Source organism: Anolis sagrei, chromosome 3, assembly GCF_037176765.1.
Source record: "Anolis sagrei isolate rAnoSag1 chromosome 3, rAnoSag1.mat, whole genome shotgun sequence".
Taxonomy (NCBI): Eukaryota; Metazoa; Chordata; class Lepidosauria; order Squamata; family Dactyloidae; genus Anolis; species Anolis sagrei.
The window spans coordinates 48,174,379-48,194,657 of record NC_090023.1 but is presented as its reverse complement, the minus strand read 5'-3'; the positions used below and the strand labels follow the sequence as shown (position 1 = coordinate 48,194,657).

General features: G+C 40.1%; 1 protein-coding gene across 10 annotated transcripts in view; it reads right to left on the bottom strand.

Annotated features, from left to right (window-relative positions):
- The window catches only part of PHLDB2 (pleckstrin homology like domain family B member 2), a 79,198-nt gene extending 59,177 nt beyond the window's left edge, over positions 1-20,021 (bottom strand). For 4 of the 10 annotated variants that reach the window (XM_060770634.2, XM_060770636.2, XM_067466651.1 and 1 more), the window contains exons 1-3: positions 19,900-20,017; positions 9,219-9,319; positions 2,019-3,358 (exon numbers count right to left, since the gene is read on the bottom strand). In XM_060770634.2, the coding sequence (XP_060626617.2) occupies positions 2,019-3,358; positions 9,219-9,261 (1,383 nt within the window). In that variant the 5' untranslated portion in view covers positions 9,262-9,319; positions 19,900-20,017. Of the gene's footprint in view, positions 1-2,018; positions 3,359-9,218; positions 9,320-19,899 lie in introns of all 10 variants that reach the window. The other 6 variants (XM_060770641.2, XM_067466653.1, XM_060770644.2 and 3 more) reach the window with 4 other exon arrangements.
- Positions 20,022-20,279: the final 258 nt, after the last annotated feature.

Below are 20,279 nucleotides of genomic sequence, written 5' to 3'. Positions count from 1 at the left end.
GCATAAAACTATGCCCTCAAACAATTTAGACTGGAGACATGGCTTTACTTATTCAGTGGCCACAAAACAATGACATCAACCTTTTTTCCCCCTTTAAACTTTGAGTTCCTAGACTATGTAAGCTGAGACCTTTTAATGTCTAGTCATTATGAACGAGTTATAATTTCTATCAATTTCCTCTATCATACAGATGGTTTTATTACTAAGACTGCATACAACATGGCCACATACAACATGACTACATAATACATTTTGACACTATGTATCAAAATTTGAAACCAATTTCTGTTCCTGGTTTGAAAGTGTTGTTTCCTGTTTACTTGTGAGGTACTTACTTTGAAAACAGTTGTTGTTATATTCCAGAGACTTTGTTTCTGTTACTACCACAATCTATGTTGAAATGGTTGAGAGACTATGAGATATTCATTGAAAAACTATAGTAAAATCTGCTACAGGATGTCCCGCAAAAACAAAGTTTTCACAGTTTAATAAACGTTTTCCATTTTTTTTATGGTAGAACCAATTAGGAAATGACATTTGTAACCCAGGAATAAAAATTGTGTTACACAGTGCAATCTTTAAAAATTGACACAATAAATATTTTTTCCTCCATGTATAAATGGTAATGGAGTCCCCGGTGGCACAACAGGTTAAACCTCTGAGCTGCTGAACTTGCTGGCCGAAAGGTCAGCAGTTCGAATCCAGGGAGCAGGGGTGAGCTCCCACTGTTAGCCCCAGCTTCTGCCAACCTAGCAGTTAGAAAACATGCAAATGTGAGTAGAATAGGTACCGCTTCGGCGGGAAGGTAATGGCGCTCCATGCAGTCTTGCCGGTAACATGACCTCAGAGATGTCTATGGACTACGCCAGCTCTTCAGTTTAGAAATGGAGATGAGCACCACCTCCCAGATTCAGATAAGACCAGACTTAATGTCAAGGGGAAACCTTTACCTGCTAGTTTAGGAGTTACTTTTAAAATAGGCCTAATTATACTCCATGCTATATCATACCATAAATTCTATATTGACTTGATATTGAAATACAGTAATTAAAAGTAAATAATGACAAACTTAATGTTCCCGGCTGTGGAACACTCTCCCTGCTCACATCAGACAGGCGCCCTCCCTCATGTCCTTTCGGAGAAGCCTTAAGACATGGCTGTTCGAAAGGGCATTTAATTAAGTGCTAACAGCAAGACAATATGGTAATGAGATCTGGAATGGAACAAGGAATATGAGATTGGCTATGATTCTACTAAGAGACGAAGCGGATTTTTAGTGTAGTCTGTAAGTTGTGTATTGTTATATGTTGTTGAAATGGATTTTGTAACTGTCTTATATGTGTACTGTACACCGCCATGAGTCGCCCTTATGGGCTGAGAATGGTGGTTAATAAGTGCATTAAATAAATAAATAAATAAATAAATAAATAAATAAATAAATACAATTTTACTGTATTATAAAAACTGGTTTTACAGAATTTTAAAAATGATTTTCTTTAGAATTATATTTAAAGTATTATTTCTTCAATTATTTGGCTGGTTGCTTGAGTCCTGATTAGCTGAGTCTACTGTATATATTTAACAGATTATACGTAGATTGGAGCCCTCAGTGGCACAGTGGGTTAAACCGCTGGCCTGCAGAACTTGCTGACCGAAAGGTGGTTAAAATCTGGGGAGAGGGGTGTTAGCCCCAGCTTCTACAAACCTAGCAGTTAGAAAACATGCAAATGTGAGTAGAATAGGCAGGAAGGTAATGGTGCTCCATATAGTCATGCCGGTAACATTACTTTGGGAGATGACTATGGACAATGCTGGCTATTCAGCTTAGAAATGGAGATGAGCACCACGTCCCAGATTCAGACATGACTAGACTTAATGTAAAGGGGAAAACTCTTTACTTTCACTTATAAATAGGAAAATGCAAAGTAGTATTAAACACCCTCAATATTATTAATGTTGAAACATTTAGCTTTGGAAGCTCCAAACAAAGTTAAAAATAATTAACTGAAAATAATTACCAGTCTCTCCATCTCTTGCTCTTTAAGCCTTTCTTCTCTCTGTCTCCTGTGGTAGTCCATTAAGTCATCCCTTCCAGAGACGGAACTGATGCTGTTCTTTCTCTCTCGTATGGAAGGAGTCTGCCTGAGGTTATCCAGCTCTGTTTCATCAAACTCCATGGAACTGCTTGAAACTTTCCTCTGAAAAGAGAATGCCCTCTCAGAATCTATAGGAATGAAAGAATTACTTGGGCTGGTCCCTGAGAGTCCAACTCTGTCAAAGTCATCAGAAGGGTACGAAGAAGAAGATGCCAGAAGCATCTTCCGAGCCATGCGAGGGCTCGCAGGAACACTGAGAGTGGAGTTCACATAGGAATTGCTTTCAGATGCAAAGTTTGTATATGGAGAAACCCCTGAGGTGTGAGAAGAAAAATTAAGGTAATTGTCGGCATCCAGCATGCTTTGAGGTAGAAGATCTTTTTCCATCGTCTTTTTTCTTTTGGAATTCCCAAGGGAGCTTCTTGGGGGTAAACTCAGCGGCATGAGTTGGCTATCTGTAGATTTGTAAAGCCTGGGTAAGGAACGGCTATAAACTCCCATATGGCTCAGTGAACCACCAGAGTACTTCCTGGTTCTGGACCCCAAAATTTCCATTGTTGGGTCTTTCTGTTTAGTTACCCTGGACTGAAGTGACAGAAGGTCCTGAATATTCATCCTCCGGCCTTGCTTTGGGCTGGAGGGCATACTTGCAGCTCCAGAGCCACTAAGTGGTGAAAGAATGATCTCATTCCCTGAGCTTCCATTCCACATTGCAAGAAGAGAGCCGGAGTTTTTCCGCCCATCTAGCACTCCTGGGAAGTAGACGTTATCATGAGATTTATTCTTCTGACTATACTTTGAATACGGAAACTTATCCAGATGTCCAAACTGTTTCTCGTTTTCTCTGGAAGCATAAATATCAAAGTCTCTCTTCCTGAGACTGTGCTCACTGAAGGATGGAGACGTGCCTGAAAGGGAGCCCATGTGCTTTGCAGAAACATTCCTGTCTGAAAGATAAGAGCTCTCACAAACCAGTGGTTTGCTTCCTTGGATTCTGGTAACAGACGGCATGCTTTTAACACTGGACGCAGGGCTAGACTTTGGTGGTGACAGGGGCTGTGAGAGGGTTAAGTAAGAACCAGAGTAGTCAGCATTTGTTTTCAATTTCAGACTAGACGAATATTTTTTCTGGTTGAGCCTGTCCATTATGTCTTGAAGATCATTTTCAAGAGAATTCATCATTATTTCCTTTCCCAAACTCGTATTTTGTATTTCCACCTGGCTTTGCATATGGTTGTACTCTTCCATCACTTTACTGGAATCTGAAAGAGGAAGAGGAGAATTACTTATTTTCTAACCTGCAGCATGGATAAAATGTATATTTAGTATGTCATTTAACTGGCAACTCATAATGACATTTTAGCAACTGTGATGATATATCAACAGAGTCAATAATGACAATTAATTTCAACCATGTGCTTCAAAGTACTTTCAAATAAGCAGATTATAATAAAGGAATCACAGCAAAGAGGTGTATGAGTGAAAACCAAACCTACATGAAATTTGTATTATGTTTGGCTTCATAAAATCAGTAAAAGACAATTAATACCAGGCACATTCTGACTTCTAGTTTTAGTTGACTGATTGACACTGAAAAATGGGATGTTCAAAGGAGGCCTCGAGAATCTGATCTATAAGGTTATTTTTCTTTTTGTTGTGTCACAGGTGGTACAAGTCCAATTTAGCTCCTCAAGATCAAACCAGAATTCTTTGATTAATCCAACCATTGTATATCTCTTCTCCAATTATGACCGAAAATGAAATTTACTAGCAATTGAATCCCAGCTTGAATTTTCAGAGTTTCTCACCCCCCCCCCCTCCCCAATCCTGTTTAATTCCAAAATCCATAGATGTTCGGGACACTTTATATATTATTTATTTATATGCTTCTTTTCTCACCTCTGGGGGGACTCAAAGCAGTTTACAACACAATCCTTGGCAAAATTCAACGCTTTACACATATAAAACATCACATATCAAACTAACCACATATAGCAATAGATTAAACCCATTAAAACTATACAACTATAAACAACAGTCACAAACACAACATAAAACATTAGTTCTTACTTCGAACCCCAGGTTATTTTTAACTACTTCATATTCCCATACTCCTGTATTCATCAAATGCCTTCTTGAACAACCAGGTCTTAAGTTATTTCCTAAATTCTAGGGGGGGGGGGGCAATCTAATCTCAAAGAAGAGGGAGTTCCACAGTAGAGGGACCACCACTGAGAAGGCCCTGTCTCTCATCCCTACCAATCACATTTGCGACGGCGGCAGGACTGTAGGAAATTATTGTGTAGGAAAATACTGTGTAGGAAAATGGTATCCCCTGTGTAAAATGACACAATCAAGGTTTGGTTTTTAGGTATTGTTACTCTTGGGGAATATTTAGAATCTGTGGTTGGTTGAATCTGTGGATGCAGAATTTGTGGCTATGGAGAGACTACTGTAAATGATGCAACAAGAAAAAAGCAGATATATTCTCCCTTTAATAGAAATGGCAATTACTTCAAAATATAAAATATTGAAGTCCTAGGATGATCTACAAGAATCCTGGCAATATCAGGGCAATGTTTTTGGATCAAGCAAAGATTCTAACTACACTTACAGTGTATAATTTGACTGAAATCAAAAAGATTTGTTTATAAGCTTAGAATATGTGCATTTTAATGATGGAAATTTGCTTATGATCTAGATTAAAGTAATGACAGCACATTAAACACAGCATAATATTTTACCACACAATAGTATATAAAGGGTCTTGAACATCTATGGATTTTGGAATCAATGGGGGGAGGTCTTGGAACCAAACTCCAGTGGATACCAAGGGCCCACTCTATTAGAAATATCGCTGACCTGGGCAATTCTACACATCTACTCAGAAAGATGCCCAATTGGGTTCAAGAAAACTGAATTGAATTAAGTTGGCATAGGACTGCAGCAGATTCTGTAACTCAGAACAAGGTTAACCTTGGGAGAGATGCATGGAAACGAACCAGATTCAAATAGAACAGAAAGTGTGCAAACAGGTCTCTCTTTTCACTGCTGAAATCAGATCATGGGATCGGAAATCAAACAGATGAAGGAATGTATTTGTGTCTACCAAAAGAAATCTGTATGTTTTTAAAGGCTCCCAGCTGTGGAAATCATTTTGTGCACAGAACCAGTAATGAAACTTTAGAGTACCATATGCACTTTGGTTTATCCAGTTCCCTTCTGCTACAGGGAAAGTGGGGGGGGGGGGGGGTGTAATATTAAATGAAAAGGACACAAGTTTACAAGTACTTAACAAAGAAACAAACATTACTTTTCTCAAGGGTATGCATAAAATTGATTTATCAGTTCTGATGGAAAGACTATCTCTATGCAATAGGGAGAAGAAACACATGGAAAATATTATGTACTGGGTAGATTCTTCCATAACTCCACCCAACACACAACAGAACAATTTGATTAAGTTGCTGAAGTTGCTATCTGCAGTTTCACAGACTATCCCAAGGATCATCATAACACAGACTTCCATGGGCTGTTATACACAACAGAATGTGAGCATATGCTTTGACTTATGGAGGCCCCATGAATTTCATGGAGTTTTCTTAGGCAAAGAACACTCGCATATCATTTTGCCAGTTCCTTCCTTGAAATATGGTCCTATACCATCTGATATAGAGATATAGCAGGATATTTTCCCTGTCTGGAATTTCACTGAACTATTAATGGGTATTATTGCAGACTCAGCTCTTGCTAAATAACATGCTAGCTTTCAATATGGAAAAGTTTCTTGAAATTGAAACCCTTGTCCTTAACAACAAATATGGCAGATGGTGAAACAATAACAAAAAATAATTATCTATTGTTTTGCATTTCTTGCAGAGATGCACAAAGGCATTTAGAACACATTTAAAGACTTGAAAATAGTTCTGATTATACCAGTGGTATTTTAAAGAATGTTTGAGAACACAAGATGCTATTCCGTAGAAACTCAAACCAAGTCTATCAAGGTCATGAGAGCTGCTACCAGTGAGTGTAGAATATACAGCCACTGGCAATAGCTCTCCTGACTATCTGAAGATGCCAGGACTGAATCAGACTCCTTGCAAAACAGGTTTTCTTCCAACTTCTCACAAAAATACTTTAAAAATTATACAAGATCTCAAAAGGAATTTATTTTTCTTCACATAGAAAAAGCCAGAATTTACACCGAGAAATGTTTTTTAAAAGGTCAAAAGTTCACAATTGGATTAAGCATAAAAAGTAATGTGTGTTGAAGGTTTTGCATTTTTGTATACTTATTTAATCCACTCGCTTTTTAGTTTAGGACAGTACCCTCCCTATTATCTGTTAACATTCCTCTTGCAATTCCCAACATTACCGGTCTGCAGTCATGTAAGCTGTGTGATGAAGTGCTCAAATAATAACTGAATATAATTTAATGAAATTCTGACCATACTCTTTAACCATGAATTCTACAAAAACATCCAACAGTATAATTCATCAAATATTAATTGAACACAAATTATTAAATACTTCATAGTATTGCTTCACCATTCATCTGTGAATATCAAAGTATTTATTTATTTGTCGTGTCAGAACAACCAGTCAAATTATATTACATTTCTAACAGAGCAAAGCAAACAAGCAGATTACAAAATTTGTGAGTATGAGAGTTGATTAAATGTCCTTTGACCAGTATTTGGCCACTTGGAGTGCCTCTGGTGTTGCTGCAAGAAGGTCCTCCCTTGTGCATGTGGCAGGGCTCAGGGTGCATTGCAGCAGGTGGTCAGTGGTTTGCTCCTCTCCACACTCGCATGTCGAGGATTCAAAGTGAATTTGTGTGAACCATTTACATATTGCAAATACTCTCCTAAGATATTTGTGTACCAATTTAATGTTGTTTTCCACAACTTTTTTCCATAAATTGAGTATGTTTAAATGGTTGGTTAAATGGACTGTTTTCTGAGTGAGAATACACCTGATCACATCAGTCCAAATGTTGCCAGTCACTACCCCTCCCTACTGGGAGTGTGTTCTCAATATGAAAGAGGTTTATACAGATACTTCTATAGGATACAGGTTCATCATAAAGAAATACGTTTTCTATTTGCCTAGCAGCACAGCCAGTGAACGTGTTCATATCAAGCATATGTTCATATTAAGGGATGGGTTTGGTTGGATAATTGGGTTGTCATAAATAGGCAGGTGATTTGAAGACACAGACAGATAAACACATTACTTTTATTTAGTCGCCCCAATATGTATCTTCATGACCTCCCATGGGTACACCTTTCCTCAACTAAATTCCCATCCAAACCTTTCTTTTCTCTACTTTAACTAGAGCTGTTTTGGGTATGGAGAGTAGTATTAGAAGGGCCATTTACTGTGACACTGTTTCCTCAAGAAGAATCATACTTACAGACAGGCCAAGTAGCTGTTAATCTCATATAGTGGGAAAGGAAAGAAATGTGTTGTGAATGCCTCCTTCGCCCAACCCAAAATGCAAACCAATTCCAATGAAGTAAACGTATCCTAGCAATATGATTATCCTAAGACTCTGTTGCATATGCACTGCATAGTTATATCATTCTTGATGCCACTTTAGTGGCCATAACTCTATCTTACAGAATCCTGAAAACTTAAATCTGGAAAGAAATACTTGGAATTCTTTTCTAGAGAGCTGTATTGCAGAAGTTCAAAGAAGGATAATTCTAGGAGCTTCACCTAATTGAAATCCCAGGACTCAATAAGATGCAATCATGGCAGTTATAATAGTATCAAAGTGCTATAATTTTGCAGTGTGAATATACACACTATGGGACCCACTACAATTGTACTATGTACTATGGGACCCACTACAATTGTTTCTGCACTTCAAATAAATCAAGAGAGTCAGTTGAGAATCTTTCAACTTGTATAATGAATACTAACAACCTCATCAGATATCCAGCGGTGGCGGCGCTACAGTTCGCATAGAAGTATGGGGAATCCAGCACCCCATGCCCCGCATTGCCTGGATTCAAGTGAGTGCAATCACATGGGGTGGCGGGAGTGTGAGCATGTGTGGTGCATGTGGTTTCCCCCCATAGATTTTATGCCAGCACAGGAGCTCTCCCGTGTTGCCCTGCCAGTGGAATGCGCCTGCTCTGCCCTCCTTCACCCACAGAGTTGACACGCGGTCATGTAATGGGAGCTGGCCGGCTCCATGGATTTTTTTTTACATGTCAGGAGTGACTTGAGAATCTGTAAATTGCTTTTGGTGTGAGAGAATTGGCCATCTGCAAGAACGTTGCCCAGGGGATGCCCAGGTGTTTTGATATTTTATCATCCTTGTGGGAGGCTTCTCTCATGTCCCCGCAATGGGAAGCTGGAGCTGATAGAGGGAGCTCACCCACACTTTCTCCGGATTCGAACCTGCAACCTGTTGGTCTTCAGTCCTGCCAGAGCAAGTGTTTAACGCCACTGGGGGCTCCATGGATGACCTGGGCTAAAAGCGCAGCATGCTGCTGATTTTAGTCCTTTGTGATGCAGTGGTTAGTCAATAATACTAGTTGAACTGAAGTACAGAAGAGAAAAACACAAAGGCAAAATAGGATATGTCCTTCTAGCTAGATGTTTCCTTCTATTACCATGCTGATATATTCAGCACTGGGTTTTACTCTTAAAGAATGGCTTAGTAGAGAAGAGAGCTTGTTTTCATAGGTGTCAGAACAACAGTCTCCAGCTGGAGGTCAGCCAGAGTTTAAATTGATTAACTATGGCTGCAGAATGCTTTCCTCATTGCTGAGTGTGTAAAGATTTCCCGGTCAAACATATATTGACACTCTTTAGCTTCCTACAGATCTGCTTTTTCAGGGCAGATGACTGTAGACTCAGCAGTATTCAAATGAAATGCCAACAAAAGGAAATATATTTCTATGTAAAATCCATGCAGGTACCATAATCCTAAACATAGGTAGTAAGCATCATTCAACACAGTAGAAACAAAGTTATTTTGAGTACTCATGCATGAAGTGACTTAGATCACCCTACAGACTTGGTTATAGAAATTTTAATGACACCAGAATCATTAGATGGTTAAAAAGGACCCCCTTCAATCTAACTAAGTAATAGATCTCATACCTGTCCCAATACTGTCATAGGAAAGATTATTTCTACTGGACATCAGGTCATCTGCTGGATCTTTACAACCAAATTAGACTCCACTGTAGAAATTCTGATATCTGTAAATAAACAAAAATACCCTCTTTCAAAGCAGGCAACAAAAATATTAAGAAACTTCCTTAAAATATAGTTATTTCATTTATCATAAATTGAACATATGTCAGCAGTTGGACATAGGCACTAGTATCTCGTGGCCTCCTGTTCATCTCCTACCTTTTTGGTCACTAGGAATACTAAAAGAGCTTTGAAAGATGTTAACCCTTTCCTCCAATAAGTTCAACATCTTGGATTACTCCTTAATAGTAAAGTTTAAAACCTAAAGTATATCCACTGTTCCTCTGACATAGGCCCACCATCTGCCATTGTTTTAAAAATGTACAGAATTTACTGTTTTATTTTTACACATTGCTCTTCAGATAGTTTATTTTGAATTTCAGGACTAGCAGTACAGGTTTGATCTTTAGCTTTTAAACTCTCTGGTGTATCAATGTTTTATTTGATTGACAATGATATCTCCACAAAATATATTTTCTAAAAAGCTGTCAGTATCGGATTTGTTTTAGTGCCAGTTTATCTCAGTATTTGACAGAGATTGACACTGTCACTTCCTTCTTGAAGGGAAAGAAATTATTGATCACTACACTATTTAGAGAAGTGCACTAACATTCAGAATAACCCTAAATTATTTCAATGGCACCGTTTTGTTCTATGCTAGTTACAAAAGGACTCATCTTAATCTGCTTTGTCTAGAAACTGGAATGTAAATTTATGGTGCAAAGCAGTTTAGGAGCCTCATTAAAAATGACAGTTACCTGGAAAAGAACCAACTGTTTATACCCGAAGCTAGATCTAGACAGTTGTGGATTTAATTCTAGATTTATAACCTTATTAAGGTAATGTTTTAGTTATTTTTAGATGAGGGTAAACATGCTACATTTATGTTCCCTCTCTTCACATATGAGCATAATAACATAATCTACTATGCTTTAAAATTGGTTGTTTTGTTTCATTCAGAAATATTCTTTACCTGTACACCTCCAAATAATGGAGCAAAGAGAAAGACATAAACAGAAGACCTTTTTTTTTTAAAAAAAAAAAAGGATCCAAAACTAAATTTTCCCAAATGGACCAATACCCCAATGCAGCCTTTTACAACAAGATGGTCTGCAGATGTTCTGCACTCCAAGACACATAAATTCCTGCCAGTATGAGAAGAATGACCAAAAAACATAGATGTTGGTAACTAAAGTCAAAACATCTGGAGACCACAAGTTTTGGGGAGGCTTGTTTGACAAAATAAAAGTAATTAGCAGTGAAAAAAGAGCACTGCTACAATTATTTCACCAACAGAGGATATGTGATCAAGTATTAAGAAATAAAATCTGGAAAATGTTTGTAGCAATACAATATAGCCTAAAGTTTGCTTCCAAAAGCATTAAATTATTAACAAAAGGCACTTCAATTCTTATAAGGAAAGGATATGCCAGGCTTCCCTTGTAAATCCCGTATCGTATCATTCTCCAAATTCTCAGCAATATATTTTGGAGAACAGGTTGAGTAACTGGGTTGTTGTGAGTTTTCTGGGCTGTCTGGACATGATGAAGAAGCATTTTCTCCTTAAGTTTTGACCACATCTCTGGCAGGCATCCTCAGACGTTGTAAGGTCTGTTGGAAACTAGGAAAATGGGGTTTATATATCTGTGGAATGTCCAGGTGGGAGAAAGAACTCTTGTCTGCTTGAGGCAAGTGTGAATGTTGCAACTGGCCATCTTAATTAGCTTTTAATGGCCTTGCAGCTTCAAGGTCTGGGTGCTAACTCTCTGAGGGAATCCTTTGTTGGGAGGTAATTAGCTGACCCTGATTGTTTGCTGTCTGGAATTCCCCCTTTTTCTGAGTGTTGTCCTTTATTTACTGTCCTGATTTTAGAGTTTTTTTTTAATACTGGTAGCCAGATTTTGTTCATTTTGTTCATTTTCATGGTTTCCTCCTTTCTGTTGAAATTGTCCACAAGCTTGTGTATTTTAGTGGCTTCTCTGTGTAGTCTGACATGGTGGTTGTTAGAGTGGCCCAGCATTTCTGTGTTTTCAAATAACATGCTGTGTCCAGGTTAATCCATCAGGTGCTCTGCACTTGGCTGGAAGGTAATTTTACACACAATATTTTAAATAATTGTATACATGAGACAAAATTTGGGTATACTGAACCATCAGAAAGCAAAGATGTCACTATCTTGGTCACCGATTTGGATGATTTTAGATTATTTTGAATTTTGGAATTCCACATAAGGGATACTTAATCTTTATACAAAGAGCTGCAAAATAAAGCAGAATAAGGGTACAGTAAAAAAAAAAAATTGTTAGAGGAAATACTCAGCTTCATCAATAAATCTTCATCTTCTCTTTCAATTTTAATACAACAAAAAGAGCCAAAATAGGTCCTCAACGTATTGATAATGTGTAATTTTTAAGAGTAAGTAGCCCATGCAGGTGTGGCCCATGCTGTTTAGCCAAAACTGAAGGGTGCCAAATATTACAATTTTGTTCAATTGTACTTCTTATTTATAAAGAGCTTCAGCAAGTGAAATATGGCAGATTTGTGATGGAACAGCGGAGTACCACGTTCCTTTACTTAATATGCCGAGAAGATATAAATGTGTGCAACGTGCCAAAGTGAGTTGACAAAGATGGAAGGAAAGGCTAAATTCAACCCATATGGCACATTGCAATATGTGTTTCCACCTCATACACATTTAATGTACAGAAGAATCACACATAATGTTTATGTATTTGTAACTTGAAAGCAAATTCTTACATGCAGAACAAACTTCATTTCTGTAAAACTTTTAAAAGAAAGATAATTCAATAGGTGACTTAAAACCTGTCAATTTGGAGGCTTCCCCTGCTTTGCAGAAATGTTGAGTTTCATTGTGAGTACTTTGTATTGTATGCTTACTGAGAAGATGGTTTTGACTTTTTTTTCATGTCAGGAGTGACTGTAGAAACTGCAAGTCGCTTCTGGTGTGAGAGCCGTGGCTATCTAAAGGATATTGCCAGGGAACACCTGGATGTTTTACTATCCTGTAGGAGGCTCATCTCATGTCCCCACATGGGAAGCTGGAGCTGACAGGCAGAAGCGTGCCCCGCTCCCTGGATTTGAACTGCCGACCTTTCGGTCAGCAGTCCTGCCAGCACAAGGGTTTAACTCATTGCGCCACTGGGGGCCCCTGGGTCTGACATAAAGGATGCCCACTTATAGGTAATGCTTATATGTCATCAATGGCAGCATTCCTCTTAATAGGGAAAAATGTGATATCTGTATTGGTCATACAGTTGTGCTCTGCATAAGAGCACAACTGTATGACATTGCAGAAACAAACTTTTAAGGGTCCAGACATTTCAGCTTTAATAATCAAAAGGTACTATGAAACTTGAGATCTTCTCCATTAAACACACAATGACACATGCATGCATGCAACTTAGGTTACCTTCACAACTGCTTTTTTATGCATTTCTCATACACAATGAAACAACCGTTTCTTAAAACCCTACACTTCTCTTTAATGTCATTATGGCATTCTAGCTATGCTGGAAAAGCAGGCTTCAGAAAGAAAAGAAAACAATGGAAAAGATAAGGCAAGGATATTACCTCATCCATATCATTCATTTGGAAGTTACTTTTTGGACTTCCTGAATCCCCCAGCCAGCATCGCTAGCGCCTGGAAGATTCTAACTGCTGAGTTACAGTCCAAAAAGTATCAATTTCAAGCTCTGTCAAAATACAACATATATCAGCATATGTGAATTTATGAATGTGAATTTATGAAATAAGTATGATAATAACAATATTCCAACTTGTGGGAATTGTGGCATTTTAAAATACACACACATATACACACACACCTAAAGCTTCTATATATAAATTACATTTTTACCAGTGGGAAGTGCTGTCCTTGAAACACCAAACATTTTCTAGTGTTGGAAAAGACTAGGAAAGGAAGCTCTTATGACTTTTCCTTTCCTCAAAGGAAATCATGTGAAACACTGCAAAGGCAGCATCTCTTCAAGAGTACGCCTATTTTTATAATTCTTTGATACCCGCAGCAATGGGAAAATAATTTGTAATATCTTAGCTGAAATGATAAATATAATATGTATATGAACACACTATTATAAATAATGAAACATTTGGTATATGTTGCTAATTTGCTACACATTTGAAAACCGACATCCAACCTATTCAATCTGAAAATGAGGGATATAGTACATATACTTGAATATAAGCCTAGCTATTCAACCCATTTTTTTGGCTGAACCCCCCCCCCCCCCGGCTTGTATTCGGGTGAGGGTCCTGGCACAAAGGTGTGGGGCTGAAAGGAGGGCTTTTTTTAGCCCCATACCTTCCTGCTAGAACCCTCACCTCTTTGCATAGCAACCTAGCTCTCCTTGCGCAGCCTGCAACTTCTTCTCCTCCTCTCTTGGTGCAGCACATGCCTTCATCTCCTTTTCACTCGATGCAGCGCACACCTTCCTCTCATCCGCTCTCGGTGCCACTTTTTCCCACTTTTCCTTATTCATATACACACAGCATTTCCCCCAAAATGTATAGTTAAAATAAACTATGGTGATTATTGGAAGGATACATAAGCACATTTACATCGAAGGTTAGAATAATGATTTAATCAGAGTTGGACAGTCTTATCTTAAATTATAGTTTTACGTAAATATTTTAAAAAATTAACCTACTGATGCCTCAATTAATGTAATTTTATTGGTATCTATTTTTATTTTGAAATTTACCAGTAGCTGCTGCATTTCCCACCCTCAAGTCAATACATTTTCCAAGTTTTTTGTGGTAAAATTAGGTGCCTCAGCTTATTTTCGAGTTGGCTTATACTTGAGTATATATGGGAAGTTTTTAAAAGAAAGAATTCTGTGTCACTAGACAGTTATTTTCTGGTTGATTTAGAAATGTATTTTAAAACTCTCAGTATTCTTCAGGGGGGAACTGAAATCAAATATCTTGCTTAAGTCAATATTCATATTCTATCCAACAAGCTCACACATTTCAAATACAAAGTTCATACATAGTGGTATGCAACTGTTATGCCAATTAAACAATTTAGAGTGAAATCCTATATGGGTTTATTCAGTCACGGTGCTTTGCAGAAGTACTTTTCCTCCTGTGACTTTTCGACAATTGGTCACATTCCAATCTGGAACTAAAATTGATTTAATTGGCACTGTTACCATTTGATGTATGCAAGGCACAATGAATCCAAAAAGCACATAACTTAGTTGAATGGAGTCCATGGCTGTGCAGCCTCCGTTCCATGTGATCTCATTAAATACACCTGTCTCTGGAAGGCCCCAGGGATTGTTTGGCAGCATATCTAAGTAAACTGTGTCAATAGACCAAGAGCTATCATAACAAATCAAGCATAAAGCTGCACAATGAAGACTGAGTTGTAATTTGGGTTATCCTAAATCATGAAAATCCTGGAGCACTGTTAAATCTATTATTACAATATGGAAAGAATTAGCTCAACCATAACTCTGCCTTGGTGGCACAATGGGTTAAACCATTGAGCTGCTGAACTCGGTGACCAAAAGGTTGGCGGTTCAAATCCACAGGACAGGGTGTGCTCCTGCTGTTAGCCCCAGCTCCTTAGCAGTTCAAAAGCATGCAAATGTGAGTAGATCAATACTGCCTCAGTGGGAAGGTCAATGGCGCTCCGTGCAGTCATGCGGGCCACATAACCAGAAAGTGTCTGCGGACAACACCGGCACTTTGGCTTAGAAAAGAAGTTGAACACCATCCCCCCAGAGACGAAGATGAAGGGGAAGTCCTTAGCTTTATCTGTGTTTCATTGTTTCAAGACATTGTTTGCTGGAATCCGCCCTGAGTCCCCTCGGGGAGACCACACAAATAGTGTTGTTGTTATTTTATCTAGTCAAGTCAAAGTTAAATCCACCTAAAGGCACAAGATTTAGTCTGATATTGTAGATTAAGCCAGGTCAGCCCTGGTTAGTACTTGGATGGGAGACTACCAATGAATGCCAGGCTATATATCAGAGGGGGAAAAACTGGCTTGTAAGAAAAGAAACCACCTCTGAATAATTCCTTGCTTAATATGAAATCCATGAGGTCACCATAAGTCAATAGGTGACTTGAAAAACTCATGGAGCTGATCTGGGCCAAATCCGCTTAATGTGGTCTTGAACCGCTTGAACCGAATTCCCCAAAATTTGGAGAAAACCACAACTTTGAGAGCATATAAACCGTGGGTCTGTGCTGCAACTGTTTCCATGACCATCCCATTTTCCCAAGCTTGATCAACATTCATCATTCCTTCCCATTCTCCCCATCACGGCAGCCAATAGGTATGACACAGGTCATTCTGGTTGCTTGTTGCCTATATTGATGCTAGTTGGAGCAATGAGGCAATTGGAGAAGTGAGGGGGAAGAGAAGGAGGTTGCTTCCTCCCCTCACCTGGCCCTCCGGTGTCTCAGCTGACATCACCACAGGCAATGGGCAACTGTTATGGTCCATGTCACACCCCTTGGCTACTGTGATGAGAAGAGAGGGTGATTAGGATGGCTGTTGGATGGCACTACATCAGATCAGCTCTGGTAGATGGTCAGGACTTCTCATCTCTATAGCAGCCATGAGGGTTATCATCTTGGGGACTATTTGTCATTTGCCACATTGGATCAGTCTTGAATAAGTGCTCAGTGTAGAAGTACCACAGTCAACAATGTCTAGAAAATATAGTTTGTTGGACACGGATAAATAAAACTATGGATACCAGTCATATAGATAAAGTGGCCACACTGTATTACATCAATGTATAAAGAAGAAACTAGATCCCATGCAGTAGTTCCCAACCTTTGGTCCTCCAGGTGTTTTGGAACCTCAACTCTCATAAATCCACCCTACTTATCAGCTGTTAGGAATTGTGGGAACTGAAGTCCAAAACACCTGGAAGACCAAAGGTTGGGAACCACCGCATAAAGACACAAAATTCTATCTGATCTTGAAAGCTAAGTATGGTCAGGTTTGATTAGGATTTGGATGGGATACAGCCAACAAATACTAGGTGTTGTAGGCTTCTCTCTGACTGCCATTCCCTTTTCCTCTGAATAGTCCTTGCTTATGAAAATCCGATCAATTTCATAGGTTAACTATAAGTCTACAGGTGACATAGACATAAAAGCTGAAGGAAAGCAAATGTGAAGTCTATTTTAGGTCAATGATTGTAAATATTAAAATGATTTTAGCTGAAAGGTTTAAAGAATCCTTTCAGAACCCCACTGTACAATCTATAATACATTTTCTGCCTGGACTAATATAAGCTCATTTGTTTCTGTTTTGCCTTTCAAATTTTAATACTGTTGGTGTCCCACTCTAACTTGCTATTGGGCCAGCAAGTAATACTTTTAATCTTTCCTCACTAGAGAGAACATTTTGACAGCTCCCTTATTTTATGGTGAAGGAGCAGCTGCTGTATTATGGGCTGTAGAATATGCAAAAGAGCTCATTACAAGAGGCAGGCATACTTTCAACCTCCCACATAGCTGGATCAGAGCAGGGATGAGGAGCTCTAGCTGGTGACATTGCTCTGTAACTTACTTCTTACAATGATTAAACAGGTTCTGTAATGGCAGAGATATTGCTTGAACTCCAAGCCCTGCTTCATATAAGCAAGATTTCCTACCTGCTTGAGCAATTAAAATAATAATAATACTGTGTTCTTCTATTTGTTATGAGTACAACACAGAATCAGCCAACTTGGATCTCTACAGGTGTTCTGAGCTATAATGTCAAAGCTGAAGATTGTGGGATCTGTCATACAAAAGATCTGGAGGGCATTAGATTGGGAAAGACACTAGGGCCCCATCTAGACTGCCATAGAAAATCCAGATTATCTGTTTGAACTGGAATATATGACCGTGTAGACTAATATAATCCAGTTCAAAGCAGATAATCTGGATTTTATATGGCAGTGCAGATAGGGCCTAGGTTGCCTGCAAAAGCGGTTTTCCATGTTTCCTCATCTTCACAAAGCTGTATAAAGTAAGACCATATTCCAGAAGCATTCTCTCCTGACATTGCGGCTGCATCTATGGCAGGCATTCTCAGAGGTTGTGAGGTCTGTTGGAAACTAGGAAAATTGGGTTGATATATCTGTGCAATGACCAGGATGGGAGAAAGAACTCCACTCTGTTTGAGGTAGGTGGGAATATTTCAGTTGGCTAACTTGCTTAGCATTTAATGGTCTAGCAGTTTCAAGGTCAACCTACCTTGAAACTGCTAGCCTGGCTACCAGTATTTAAAAAAACTCTAAAATTCTAACCATATATAAACAACAACACTAAAAAAAAAACCCAGGGGAATTCTAGACAAGAAACAACCAGGGCCAGCTAATCGCCTCCCAAAAAAGGATTCCCCCAGGCAAATACGAAGCTAGACCTTGAAACTGCTAGGCCATTAAATGCTAATCAAGGTGGACAATTGCAACATTCACACCTACCTCAAACAAACAAGAGTTATTTCTCCCACAATCCAAATACATAAATCCCACTTGCCTAGTTTCCAACAGGCCTCACCACCTCTGAGGGTGCCTGCCATAGATGTGTGCAAAACATCAGGCGAGAATGCTTCTAGAACATGGCCATACAGTCCGGAAAACTCAAGAGCAACTCAGTGATTCCGACCATGAAAGCCTTCGACAATACATTTAACTTCATTCACTCCAACATTCTGCCTAGAGGACCAAGCAAACTAGAGAAATCTTCCTCTGCTCCAATAGTTATTTCAGTTTTAAAATCCCATGATTGTTGCATTACAGAAAAAAAAGACACTTTAAAGCAGACATGGGCAAACTTCAGCCCTCCAGGTGTTTTGGATTTCAACTCCCACAATTCCTAACAGCTGGTAATCGTGTTAGCAATTGTAAGCTGTTAGGAATTGTGGGAGTTGAAATCCAAAACACCTGGAAGACCAAAGTTTGCCCATGCCTGCCTTAAAGAGAACTTGATTGCCACAAGAGTTTCGTAAGAAGGGAAAGATGAATACTGAGAACCAACTGAGAACACTTCATGCATCAAACGCACCTTCAGAAATATACCACAGTAAGGTATAGGTAAACCTTTTCCCCTGACATTAAGTCCAGTTGTGTCCGACTCTGGGGGTTGGTGCTAATCTCTGGCTTAGAAATGGAGATGAGCACCAACCCCCAGAGTCGGGCACAACTGGACTTAATAATGTCCAGTTGTGCTGATGTTGTCCGTAGACACCTCCAGGAGCTGACGTTGTCCATAGACACCTCCAAGGTCATGTGGTCGGCATGACTGCACGGAGTGCCGTTACCTTCCTGCCGGAGCGGTACCTATTGATCTACTCACACTTGCATGTTTTAGAACTGCTAGGTTCTGCTGGGCCTAACAGCAGGAGCTCACCTCACTCCCCGGATTTGAACTGCTGATCTTTCAGCCAACAAGTTCAGCAGCTCAGCGGTTTAACCCACTGTAACACCAGAGGCTCATAATATATCACAACAAACCTCTTTTTGTGCCTTTGCTGTAGCAAATTAACATCTTTACAAACACACCTCTCCATGTTAAAAGTTCAATATCTGCATTTTATGATGGGGGTTGGCATATTCTACTTCCGACTTCAACAGCCTCCTGACAAAAGCCAAACACGTCTGTCTTTCAATAGAAGCCATAATAACATCCCTGCAGAGAAAGTCTTGAATACTAAGTTGAAGGCACTAAGACAGCCTGTCTCTCCATCCAGACCCAATGTTCAGGGGCGCAGATGCTCTGCTGGGGCTTCCCAGGGGGACCAGGCAATGGGATGGACACAAAAAGCTTTGTTGAGCAGCAGACCCTTTTGGGAAAGTAAGAATAATTTGGAGGAACGCACAAAAGAGGGATGAACACTCCCACCCTTTGCAGGAAGTGCCTTAAATCAAATAAGATGGGGGGGGGGGGGGAGGAGAGGAAATGGCAAAGGGATGTTTTCCTAAAGGCGAGCAGGAATCTCTTCTTTGCCTCCCAGCCATAGCCAAGACTCTGGTGAATGATTGATTCCCAGAGGAAGAAAACAGTTTGGATTAAGTCAACAGGCAATGGCTAGTCTTTGGGGTAAAAAAACCTGGAAATGAACCCAAGTGTTTTGCTTCTTTCCCCTTATTCTTAACAGATCCAAAAGCACCACCACCACTTTAGCAGCAATCAAGGCGCAGATGCTGAAAATCACAGCTTGCTCCATCTAAAAGGGCAGCCAGATTGAAAGGCTTTGGAAAGAGAGTCCGTAAATTGCCTCGTGGAAGACAAAAGCAAACCCGCTTGGCTGTTGGAAGGATTGGAGGAAGGGATCCGGACGGAGGGGGCTCGGAAAGTTGCTGCTTTTCAACAGATGCCTCTCCAAACTCTCCAAAAGAACAGAAAGGCGTGAAGGCAGCAAACTCCAGGGCAAAGTTGAACACTCCCTGGCGCGCTCTTGCGGGATTTCCGGACTCAGGACCTTCCCCTCTCTCTCCTTGTCTGCCCCACAAAAAAGCCAGGAACCTATCCCATTTCCCCCCACCATTGCCGGACTTCCCCTGTTGCGCGCACTGGGCTCCCCACTCACCTCCTCCTCCTGCCTCCAAGGCATCCTCCTCGGCCGCTATGCCAGGCAAGCACTCACTCCCTCCCGGGGACTCGCACCCGCCTCGGTTCCTTCCCGGACCCGCAAGACCCTCCTCCTCCTCCTCTTCCAAGCAGAGCCCGAGCAGCCATCCGTCCCGCCCATCGGGGATCCCACCAACAGCAAAGGCGCCGCCCCCCCCCCCTTTCCCGGCCACAATGGTTCCTTCCCCGCCGGGAACCAGGTTTAGAGAAAGGGCAGAACCCAAGAGACACCCGGGGGGGGGGGGGGGGGGGGGAGAGAAAGAGAGAGAGGAAAGAAAGACAGAGAAAGGAAGGAAGGAAAGGGAAGGAAAAGAGAGGGAGGGAGGGAGGAAGGAAAGG